Source organism: Chamaea fasciata, unplaced genomic scaffold (genome assembly GCF_029207755.1).
Source record: "Chamaea fasciata isolate MVZ Bird 193981 ecotype frontalis unplaced genomic scaffold, bChaFas1.0.hap1 SCAF_1, whole genome shotgun sequence".
Classification (NCBI taxonomy): Eukaryota; Metazoa; Chordata; class Aves; order Passeriformes; family Sylviidae; genus Chamaea; species Chamaea fasciata.
In genome coordinates, this window is record NW_027094086.1 from 45,621,330 (window position 1) to 45,633,810 (window position 12,481).

The 12,481-nt window shown below is 39.5% G+C and overlaps 1 protein-coding gene across 3 annotated transcripts in view; it reads left to right on the plus strand.

Annotated features, from left to right (window-relative positions):
• The window catches only part of CDH2 (cadherin 2), a 115,663-nt gene that overhangs the window by 86,521 nt on the left and 16,661 nt on the right, over positions 1 to 12,481 (plus strand). For all 3 annotated transcript variants that reach the window (XM_066182135.1, XM_066182126.1, XM_066182143.1), the window contains 7 exons: positions 1,779 to 1,916; positions 2,277 to 2,462; positions 4,492 to 4,748; positions 6,068 to 6,210; positions 7,420 to 7,653; positions 7,967 to 8,200; positions 9,432 to 9,571. In XM_066182135.1, the coding sequence (XP_066038232.1) occupies positions 1,779 to 1,916; positions 2,277 to 2,462; positions 4,492 to 4,748; positions 6,068 to 6,210; positions 7,420 to 7,653; positions 7,967 to 8,200; positions 9,432 to 9,571 (1,332 nt within the window). The remainder of the gene's footprint in view (positions 1 to 1,778; positions 1,917 to 2,276; positions 2,463 to 4,491; positions 4,749 to 6,067; positions 6,211 to 7,419; positions 7,654 to 7,966; positions 8,201 to 9,431; positions 9,572 to 12,481) is intronic.

A 12,481-nucleotide genomic window follows, 5' to 3' on the forward strand; every position in this document is an offset into this window, starting at 1 on the left:
AAGTGAAGTATGATTTTTTTCCTGGATGAAAGTAGTAAAAGCATGTCTTTGATTCCCTCATGGCTGCTACTCTTGTTGGTGTCATGAAGGAAACCTTTAGGGTGCTTAGAGCCTTTTGAAGGTCAGTTTGCAAGTATATTTTCCAAGCAAAAATATATATATATATATATATATATATATATATATATATATATATATGCACTTTAAAACATATATATTGCAGTTCTGTAAACTTAATACTAGTCTTGCTTTTTAAAATGAATTGTGGGATACACATACAGCAATACACATTTGGGGTGTCTTGTAAGGGTTTCTTGTGTGAAGGAGTGCATGAGCATAAATTGTTATCTTCAATGGGAGATAAAGATCCATACAGCTAATTTTAAGAACTTTCAATTCTGTGACTCATAGTTGCTGCTTGGAAATGTGCAAACCGTTAAACCTCTCATGTCTCTCATGTTGTCTTGCCAAAGTTTGAAAGAAAACTAAATATTATCTGTGGAATTTTACTTGCTTATTTTTTTGTATCAATACCTGTAATTCATTTTTGTAAATGGTGTGATTCTAGGGGTGTCCTGCTTAGGGTCAGGAGTTGGACTCTGATCCTAATGGGTTGGTTCCAACTCAGCATGTTACATGATTCTATAAATTGTTTCCATGAGAAGTAATCTGTCATATACCCCACTCTTTAGACAGTGGAAGAAAAGAACACACCAAGTGGAAAAAAAACACCTAAAACATAAAAATAGGCACTTTTTGAAATATTTTTGTTTTGCCAAAAGGTTTTTGCTAGTGTTAATAAACCATTTGTGAAAGTGCTGTTTCAAAGTAACAGCAGCTCCTTATGTTTGTGTCCTTTGTTTTGGGAAGAACTGAACAGTAAGGCTTCTCTCCAAGGAAGGACGATGAACTGGTAAATGAAGGAGCATGCACAGTATTTGAGAGCAATGAGTTAAAATAAACTTTTCAGCAGTTCTATACAGAACACATCTTTATGATTTTTTTTTTTTTTTTTAATTAATAGAACCTTGTTGATGTTGTTTTAAACAGCTCACCAGGCTGAGGTCAGGTCTCTGCCAGGCATTTCTGGTGCTTAGGGACCCTGGCCCCACTCCAGCTGTGAGGGGGGAGCAAGTCCCCGGCTCAAGGGCCGTTGGCAGCAGTGGGGGGAGAGGGGGCCCATGGCTGCCGTACTCAGCTGGGGTGTTTAACATTTATGGAAATAGCCCGTTTGGTGCTTCCCTCCCCCTTTCTCCCGGTGCCCTTACTCATCTCTGTTGGCCTCGACATCTTTGGTTTCCATAGAGATCACAAGAAGTTGCAGCAGCAGTTTTATACTCAGGCTTGGCTGAAACAAAACCTTGGCAGTTATGGCTGTTTGGCCGACAAACCTACCTTGGCTCAGTGCTTTCAAATGCTTTTGAGGACTTTCCCTGTTTTAGTATAAAATGCACTCCGGTTCTCTTTTCACAATTTGAAAAGCGTTGTTAAACCTGTGATCATGCATTAATTGTCTAAAGTGGTTTATCAGAGCAGGAAGCAGTCAGCCTGTCCTTACCTTGATGGTCTTCGAAGAAAGTCAAACAGTAGTTCAATATAAGCAACCTGCTGCTGTATTCCTGTGGCACAAACTTCGCTCCTGCCATTTCAGGTGATGCTAACTAGAATAAACTGTGTGATAGGCTCTATTGCTTAGCAGAGTGCAGTTTTGGGAACACCTGCTGTCCTATGGCAATGTTAGTTTTGTCTAAAACTTATGTTGTCGTTTTGTGTTTTAGAAAGTACAACAATATACATTAATAATTCAAGCTACTGACATGGAAGGAAACCCAACATATGGTCTTTCAAACACAGCAACTGCTGTCATCGCTGTGACAGATGTCAATGACAATCCTCCAGAGTTCACTGCCATGACTGTAAGTACAGGATAGGAGTTACTGAGGGATGTGCATATTTATAACCGTTCTCTGTTTCTCTCATTATATTCACTGACAGTAAATATTTATTACTTATTAAATACCGTACTGGCAGGCAGAATCAAATATGTGCAGAATATATATCCTTTACATACAGTGTTCTGCTTTTGACCTAAAGGCAAAAGCTGACAAGGGAATCAAGCCATTGGTTCTCTGGGTGGCCTCAGGTGAACTTCATTAGATAAATTGTCAGGGCTCCAGTGAAGAGAGATGGGCTGCCCTGCTTTGTTGAATGTTCAGCCTGATGTGGCTCTTGCATGCTCCTCCAGATGAGGTAAAGTGTTCCTGTGTTTTTTGCAGTTCTACGGGGAGGTCCCGGAGAACAGGGTGGATGTGATCGTGGCCAATCTGACGGTGACAGATAAGGACCAGCCGCACACGCCAGCCTGGAATGCCCTGTACCGCATGACGGGGGGAGACCCGACCGGCCGCTTCACCATCCTCACCGACCCCAACAGCAACGACGGGCTGGTCACTGTCGTGAAGGTGAGGCATGCTGGCATTCCAGAGAATTCAGAATTCAGCAAAGGTGGAAGGAGTGGGAGAGCACTGGGAAATTCGAATTCCTGAGGCCAGCCTGAATCTGGAATAAAATGGATGCTCCCTTTCTTGTGGAATCTAGTAACCTGTCTCTTCAAATGTTACCTTGCTTGTGCTGTCAATAGTATTCCACCTGCTCAGTTTTAAAATTACCAGGCTAGGTTATTAGAAATTATAGATCTTGAATCTTTATTTGCTAAAAGTTAAAAAATACTCTGTGAAAAACTGTCTGCTCAGTGTTCTTTGCTAGTCTAAAGGAACAGCTTCCTACCTCCTCAATTAGAAGTCATGCGTGTTGTCTGCACATTTTATGTCAAGACGTTCCATTAAGGAACAGATATAGGCAGTCAAAGCACAATCAGAGAGGAAAAAATGATGGGTGGGAGGGTACTTCTACAAGAGACATTTAAAGACTGGCTATTTTTAAAACCTCATTTAAATACCTTTTATGGAATAACCTGTCTATCTTCATTCTCTAGCCAACACAGCTCTGTGTTGAGGGACAACTTATTTCAAGTGATAATAACAATGTGGTTCTATAATTAAACCTGTGAGGCAGTAGCCACCTTTCCTCATGACCCTCTGATATATGTCTCATCTCTGAGTTGGCCTGCTCTGGTTTTGGCTGATCCATTTCAAAGTCAAATGTGCGATGCCAGTAATCCCATTTGTAAATTAAAAAATTCACTATTTCTTTTCTCTCTTGTTTTTTTTTTTTTTTGTTTTTTTTGGTTTTTTTGTTTTTTTTTTTTTTTGTTTTGTTTTGTTTTGTTTTTTTTTTTTTGTTTTTGTTTTTTTTTTTTGTTTTTTTTTTTTTTGGTTTTTAGTTGGGGTTGGGGCTGGGTTTTTGTTTTGTTTTGTGAGGGTTTTTTGGGGTTTTTTTTTGGGAGGGGGGGTTGTTCGTTTCATTTAGTTTCATTTCATTTCATTTTGTTTGATTTTAACCCTCCCAATATCTAAGTGACAAAAAGATACAACCTACAAACAGCATTAATAGTCACTCACACTGGGTTTTTTTAAGAACTGTCTCTGGTTTATAACTGCTCTTCCCCAGAGGTTGCAATTGTTGCATAGCAGTCTTCCAGGAAGAATTATGTGAGTGTCTGTGCTTTTTAGCACTCCTTTAAGTGCCCAGACATGGGAAGAGTTGGAAACCTGCCTACAGTTTTTATTGGCAGTGCAGTGATCTGTCAACCTGTAATGAAGATTAGATTGTCTCTTGTCACTTACTTCATACTGTCACATGCCAACTGCCCCAGTAAGGTACGGGGTTTTCTTCCAGTCTGGAATCTGTGTGAGTAGTACAGTGCGTAGTACAAAGGCAGATTGTGTATGTCTCCTGGAATGCCTCAACCCGGTGCAGCATGGCACAGGAACTTTAGAGTCACACTGTTTTTACTTCTCCTTAAACTGGACTTTCAGCTCAGAGAAGAAATTTCCAAACTGAAGGTTGTCTTCACTGGGAAGATGGAAGCTGTTGGTGTACCAGAAATGAGGTTGGCTGGGATTAGCAGGAGTCTTTCTAGTGAGATGTTAGGGCATGAGAGTCTCTGATCTAGCTATGGTCATGAACTTGTTTGAAGGAAACTTTCATCCTTCTAACAGAAAGAGGCAGCTTTCTGTCACCAGGAGAGATCCTCAGGAGGCAAATGTGAGTGCCTGGCACAAAGCTGGGAGCTGCTTCATCATTTTGTGATTAAACTTAATTGTTTCCTCATTTGTCTCCAATGGCAATATCAGAGTAGGTTTCTAGCTCTTCTGACTTCAAAACTACTGCTGCTGCTGCTAAGCAAAATCCCAGCACATGGCCTTGTGGTTGAGGTGATGATCCTGTGCTCTCTTCGACTCTGTCCTCACTTTTGAGAAAAGCAGTACAAGTAATCTTCAAAAACGTGCTTTAAATTTAAAATGATATTCTGTGTCTGTTGCTACTGTGAGTAAGCATTTAACACTTCCTGCTTTTTGCCCTTCCCAGCCTATTGACTTCGAGACCAACAGGATGTTTGTACTTACCGTAGCTGCAGAAAATCAAGTGCCTTTGGCTAAGGGTATTCAGCATCCTCCTCAGTCAACAGCAACCGTGTCCATTACGGTCATTGATGTGAATGAGAGCCCATATTTTGTCCCAAACCCCAAGCTTGTGCGTCAGGAGGAAGGGCTGATGGCTGGCAGCATGCTGACAACTTTCACTGCTCAGGACCCAGATCGTTACATGCAGCAAACGTCTCTAAGGTCTGTATCAGCATGTAGCAATGTCTGTGTTATGGAATGGGTGGGTAGCAAAAAGATGACATGTGAAACAAATGCATTTACCATAGCTGGAGTTATCCCAGCACATCCTGTGGGTTTTGTGCCGCTCTCTCCAAAGGGATTTTTAGCTGTAGAGAAGGTGAACTGACTGGTATTCATAGTTGTGTAAACTGGGTCATTTTCTCATGCTAAGACCCATTTCATCAAGATAGAATGCAGTTATGCATCTGTGGTAAAGCATATGCTCTATCCCAACAAATTCAGTCAGAGTGGAGAATGTGCTTCTGTGAACTACAATCATTTGCAATTAAAACTCACCAGTAATTTTCACATGGCAGCAAAATTGGATTTTTGATGAAATCTGAAGGACTTTCTTTTAATTTTTTCTCCAGCAGTGCAAAGTGGTGGTGTTGTCTGTCTGTGAACTCTTCTACTGATAGCTATGATCATAATTTGATCATAATTTTTCTTATGTCTAAAACTTTGCTACACAAGCATGCCTTTCATAAGACATGCTTATTATCTGCAAAGCTAAGGCTGTGATTGCCCATGGATCAGGACTCACCTTCTTCAGCTTTTTTTTTTTTTTAAGTTATGTAGAAGAAACTCCAGAACTTACGTTCTGTCTTTCCTTCCAAAATCAATATTATTGCAATTTTATTTTCTCTTGATTTTTTGATTAGCCATTTGTGATACTTTGCTCATTTCTGGACATAACCATCATAGAAATGACATCATGAGGGCTTTGATACTAAGATAGCTTACACTTGATTGATGTCAAAGGGAAAATTTATCAGATACAAGAATGGTTTTGAAAGCCCCTTCTCTTTCCAATTAAGATGAGAAACGTGCAGTAAAACCAGAGCCTCTGAAAATGAAGTGATATGGAAGTGCTAGAACAATGTGAGTTAGTGCAACTAACACTGCATTTTTACCTCTCTCCTGCTCTCAGCACGCTGACAAGATGAAAATTAGTATGAATAACTCTGTAGGTGTAGAAAAACCAAGAAGGATCCTGACTGAATATTTTAATTGAGTCTGAGTACTAATGTTAGGTAGTTTACGGTAATTATATGATTTCCTCCAGTTACATGATGACTTACAGGGCAAGGCACTTAAAGAATCAAAATGCAGGACTGGTTTTAATATGTATTTCCAAGAACTTTACTGACAGGGCTTGATAAATGGAAATTTGTAAAACGCTATCTTCAAATTCCAAAACTGTGTTCAGCATACAAATTAAAATACTAATATTGTCTTTGCTGGCAGATAAATAACACAGCTTATGATTAAATACACAGGTACTCAAAACTTTCAGATCCTGCAAACTGGCTGAAAATTGACCCTGTTAATGGACAAATAACTACTACAGCTGTTTTGGACAGAGAGTCAATATATGTGCAAAACAATATGTATAATGCAACATTTCTTGCTTCTGATAATGGTATGTATCAATATTGTGTATTTTTTTCAAAAAAAGCTTTTCTTCTTTGTGATTGAATGGTATTCAGTTTTACTGGGGCAGAAAACAGGACATGCTTAGAATACATCCCATTGGAAATCTGTATTACTATCAGACTGTGTGTAATTTCCCAGCTACTTGGGAAATGGCTGAAAAATTTGGTTTTGAGTTTGTAGAAAAACACTGTCTTGGTTACATTAGTTGAGCTGACAGAAAATTGAAAATTGAAAAATCAAAAAAACCCTGCATGGGAGTGTGATAAGTTTAGTGAATGCACAGCATGAGTGGGTTTTGTGGGGAGTAATGTGTCATTGGAGGGGCTTTGTATTTTCCCACATTAAGGCTGCAGCAGTGCAGAGGGAAAAGTATCTTTTTGTTGTCAGTTTGTTAATGACAATTAACACTGCTCAGAAATGAGTCCTTTGATTTCAGCTGGAGTGCTGCAGTGTTCATAGCTGATAGCAGAAAGATGGACAGGCGCAGTTAGGAACATTCTCAGATGAGAAGGGAAAACTGAAACACTGGGGCTATTTGCCTTGGAAAGAAGACATGGTAAAATTTTGTGAACTGGAAGCTAGATCAACGGTTTTTGTACTTTGGCTCTGTTCTGGAGAAAAAACATAAATGGAACTGGAAGGTTATGGGAGGTGGAATGAGAACCATTGCTAGTTATATGAAAAATTCAGTGCCAAATGATAACATTAATGTGGGATTCTGCAAGGTTTATGGAAGCATCACACATTCGATATGGATAGCAGGAATGTCTAAAAATAGCATGCTGAAAGTCAGTATTAGAAAGAATTTAAATAGCACATTTGTGGTAAAAGGTGATCTTAGGCGTTCAAAGTTAGGAAATAATTTGTCCAGAGGACAAACCATCCCAATTTTGCACCTTCTTCTTTGAAGCCTTTGATGTGGACCATCTCTGAAGATTAACTCTATCTGTTCAGTGAAGTGGATGAGCCCCTGATGTGTGGATTTGCAGTTACTTGATGAATTTTGCTGAGTAGGGCCATTTTTCTGAGAACAGACCACAAAAGAATTAGTGTGTTAGCAGGAGCAGTGACAGTGTTAGATTGGTTTTGTAAAAGACAGAATCCCAAAAGTGAGGTAAACGTATGAGAGTGTTGGTACAGCTTTAAGTAACTTTGCAGCTGGAAACAGGCTTAATCCTATTTCCTTTTCTTTTAGGAATACCCCCGATGAGTGGAACTGGCACACTTCAGATATACCTGCTGGACATCAACGATAATGCCCCCCAAGTGCATCCAAAAGAAGCCACAACTTGTGAAACACTGCAGCCTAATGCAATTAACATCACTGCTGTAGACCCTGACATAGATCCAAATGCAGGCCCGTTTGCCTTTGAGCTGCCTGACACACCGGCTAGCATTAAGAGGAACTGGACCATTGTTCGAATTAGTGGTAATTAACACTATGGAAATCTTCATCCTTTTAAAGAAACTTTTGCAAATGTCTTCTCTTTGGTATTATTTCACAACATACATGAATTTGGTTAATATGATCAGGAGATCACCCTAGTGTAAGTGCCCCGGAGAAGTTTTAAGGAAGAAAAGATGGTCACAGCAGTCAGTAAATCTGTTACCCTGAGTGTCACATAGCGGTTTGAGCCAGAAATGAACTCCAAGCTCAAACATGAGCTATTTTTGCCAATACTATTTTAATCCCATGTGAGCAATATATTATTTTTTAACCAGTGCCTTATTTTCACACACAGGTGATCATGCCCAGCTCTCCTTAAGAATCCGGTTCCTGGAGGCCGGTATCTACGATGTGCCCATAGTAATTACAGATTCTGGAAATCCACATGCATCCAGCACTTCCTTGCTGAAGGTGAAAGTTTGCCAGTGTGACTTAAATGGAGACTGCACGGATGTTGACCGGATTGTTGGTGCAGGGCTGGGCACTGGTGCCATCATTGCAATTCTGCTTTGTATCATCATCTTGCTTAGTGAGTAGATAGCTCTCTTAATTCTAACTCCTTTATTCTTGTTTTGCATGTACAATATTATGTTTTAATATCAAGTACTTTGACAAAGATGGTCGTTACTAAAGGCTCAGGTCCAGGAATTGTTGCTGCATGGTGTTCAGTGTTTTGGACAAGTATGAAAACTCTCTGATAGTACAGGATTTGGAGTTGGACAGAATACAGCTAGCACCTGTTTGGCAATCAAGCCCTGCAGTGGGTTTGTGAAAGAGATTTTCCATTTATACTGATGGACACTTGTAATGTTACGTCAGTGAGTGGCCAAGGTGAAGATGTGATTAGTCCCCAGGCATCTAATCTCTCTTGTGCTGTGTGGTTTGGTGTCACCCATAGTGGGTAACAGTGCTTTTAAGGAGTGCTCTGGTGTTACTACTATTGTGCTTCAGATTAATGCAAGTAGGAATTAGTGTTGAAAGTCATACCTGGCCTGACAAGAGAGGCAGGTGTTGCAATGCTGTGTATATTTAAGTACTGCATAAAGCTGTACTAGTATTTTATTTTGTGTGAAGTGCATTGAGTAAGGGAAATGACTAAAAAAGCATGAGTGTCTGTCCAGTGTAGTAAATTAGATGCTAACTCTCTATAATGTTACACATTATAGTTAACTGGTGGCCCGTTGTGAAACACAAAGGAGAGATTATCCTGGTCGTAGTGCACTATGCACCCGTCTAGAACATAGAAAATTATGGGAAGGAGTAATTTAAAAAAAAAAAAATGAGCCTGGCTAAGCACATGATTCTACACAAGCACACAGTGCATTTTCTTTCTTGATACAAGATACTTTTTAAATGCTAGGTATGAAACTTGACAGAGATTCACTGAAGAAAAAATTTCGTTCTGGATATAGTGGTTTATGAAGCACAGTCTTTCTTAATTCTTTTCATGACAAGTGTTTTTTTGCAGATGTGGAATGGATTTGTTACTTAAAACCTTGAATATGTGATTGATTTCCAAACCAAATTGCCTATAGTGGTCTGAGTTTAAACATCTCTTGCTTAAGCTGCCCTCTGTTTAATTTTTAATTTAAAAAAAACCCTGTACCTTATCCAGAACAGTCAAACCCAACTTCATTGCTTTTTTCTGGTGGGGTTTTTTTTTTTCTTGTTTTAAATCTTGAAATTAAATTTCTACAATCTTCTATGGCTGTATTGCAGAATCAAGATGTGGTTTTGTTTCTCCCATTATTGCATTACAGTTTTAGTTTTAATGTTCGTGGTCTGGATGAAACGCCGTGATAAAGAGCGTCAGGCAAAGCAGCTCTTGATTGATCCTGAAGATGATGTGAGGGACAACATTCTGAAATATGATGAAGAAGGGGGTGGAGAAGAAGATCAGGTGAGGAAAGATTAATGGGTTTTATGTATAGATTTACACTTCTCACTGCACTTTGTTTTGTTTACATTGAAACACTCTAGTACGTAGCTAATTTTTACATTAAATACTTGTCCTGGTTTAGGGCAAATTTGAGAGGCAGTAACTTTGAATAAAGGAGGGCAATAACTTTAAATAAAACATTGCTTTCTCATTTTGGTTTTTGCCATTGCAGATATAGCATTTGCTTGACTTTTGAATAAGATGTAAAAACAGTCTTGTCCTGTTTCAGTAAAAGCATTCTGATCAGATTCCAGCTAAGGCTGTTATATGAAAGCTAACATCCGCTCTCATTGCTGTATGTAAACTTTCCTCACTCCTTGTCTGGGAACCCGTTGGACAGTAACACAAGTGCAGGGTGCGTAATATCATCTAAACCAAATACAGCCGTGTCTTGGTGGTGGGTGAATGCCTTTCTAGATATATAGTAGTGTTGGCTATCGACAGATGTGCCACCACTGGGATTTCAAGCTTTGAAAGCATTTAGTTTTCAAGTAGCTGTCAGGGCACATCTGTGTTTATTCAAATACCTTCCCAGGCAGGTGCCATATGCATTTACTCTCATGTCACCTCTAGTTGAACCACTGCTGATATATCAGAGGACTAAGAGTGATGTGTATATGCTAAGAATAGCGTCTTTTTTTCCCCCTCTCTCTCCAAGTTAGTGGATTTTCAAGCAGTGTGATTTCCTCCCTTTAGAGGACGTTTATTAAGTGCTTTATGAACATGACAAACAGCAGATTTATGCACATTATTAATGGTAGAAGAAGTAAGTGTAGTAATTACAAAGAGAACAGTGCATATAATAGAGTCTAAGAAATTTTCCAGTTAAAAGCCTTGAAAAATTAAGTGCAATTCTTCCACACATCCCCAGTCTCAGTCATCTGGCACTTGAGTTATCTGAACAGTGTCTCCCTTCACTGGTACAGACTTTTATAGTTTCCTTCTGCTCATTTGTTTGTTTGTCTGAAATTTGTGTTCCCCTTAGTAATTTCCATGCTTCCTGCGTTTCCCTAAGTACTTTCCTACTTCCTGGCTTTTCTGCATAATGTTCTTCTTAGGCAGTTTTCAAAGGAAACTTCAGTTTATGCAGTTTTGGAAAAATGCTTATGTTAAATAAAGTGAAAACAACCCTTTGAGCCTATGCATGTATTTCAGTTGTTTGTACATAGTTTCAGTACAAGAAATGCATCCTGTTTGTGCATCTGGTATTGTACAGGAAAGTTACAATCTTAAAAGAAAATTAGGAAAACTCAGTCCTGTGAGAAGTAATTTTTCAGTTCACAGGTTCCCAGCTCTTGCTCATCCCGAATTCTCGGGAGGGTCTGCTCAGCAATTGTCATGGATCTTTGATTTTTAATTACTGTCCACACAACCCTCAGGACAGAGTGAGCTAGGTTCTCTGAGTACGGTCTGTGGGGAAGCCATAGGTGATGGTGGGGTTGGGAAGGACTGTGCTGCAGATCGGAAACGTTAACCATTGTAACAGTGTACAATGAGAGCAAAACGGGAGTAGTTCTAAAGTCTCCCCTGTGCCCATGTTGTGCTGTGCTCCCCTTCAGCCGGCAGTGCTGTCTCTGTGAGAGGCACAGTTGGGGTGGTGTGGCCGGGGGAAGCATCCTGTGGAGATTAGCGCAATGTAAACCATCCGTGATCGTCGCCTTTCACTGGCAGTGCGTGAACATGCTGCCTGCAGCCAAAGGAGAGCTGCCAACGGGTGGACTAGGAGGAAAACAGTAAGAAATGTGAAATTAGGACCATTTCTGCTCACAGTGGGCATAGAAAGCACCTAGACCTAGAGAATTTTAAGGGCCTTACAAAAGACTGAATGATTTTTAGTCACAAACCTCCCTCTTACTTTTTAAAAGATGAATTTTAAAGCCAGTACTGCGATTTAGTTATCTTCATTGCTGTCACTTTGTTCAGGTACACAGGTTCTTTTTTGACCCATTGACAGTAGGCCAGTCTCTGGGGGTCTAAAACATCCTTGCACACTCTAAATGTAGAAAACATGTCCAGAAAAGAGCAGTTCGTACAAAGCTCATACACGCTTTTATGACCACTTCTGCTGTAGCCAATTTTATGCTACATGGCAAAATGTAGCATAAAATGTAGGCAAAATGAGGGTAGGTTCTCCTACAGCTTCAAAGCTAGGAATTTGTTCCTATGCAGAATGGATGAAGAGAGAGTATAAACTTTCCAACTTACTTTTTTGTCCACAGTGGATGATTTAAATATATTCTGTCTTGCTTTTTAGGGAGATTATTTTACTTTATTTTGGTTAGACATTTTTTTGTATTTAAATTCTGCCTATACTTAACTAGATGGTAAGAATTCCTAGGTTTGTTTCTTCTTGGTTCCCTTCTGGGCCTCCTGACCTCCTGTGCCCAGGGGAAGAAGAGGGAATTATATTTCATTGGGGTTTATTTGGTTTTACACACATTAATGTGAGATTTAAGAACTTAGAATGCAAAGATTTTGGAATGTCCCAACAAGTTCTCTGCAAGCAGTAATCTCATTTTTGTAAACCGTGGCTTAGAAAAATACTGCATAACCAAAGCAGTGTACAGAGCATTGTGGGCAAAAGGTATTGACTATAAAGATCTTCGCATTTTTGACAATGTTAACGAAAGTATTGAAGTGTCAAAGTGAGTGTTCTGAAAAAGTATGGGACTGACATCAAAAATATATTTTCAGAATGAGGCCTCATAGGGTGAAACTGCCACTGTTCTGTTAAAATCAAGAAAAATTGCTTTGTGTCAATCTTGAATCTGTAAGTCATCAGCAAATTACAGGAAAACGCTCCGTGTCAATATTAACTTTTTTATGGTGCACCATCCCTAAAATCCTGAGGATTGATTAAACAAGCGGCTT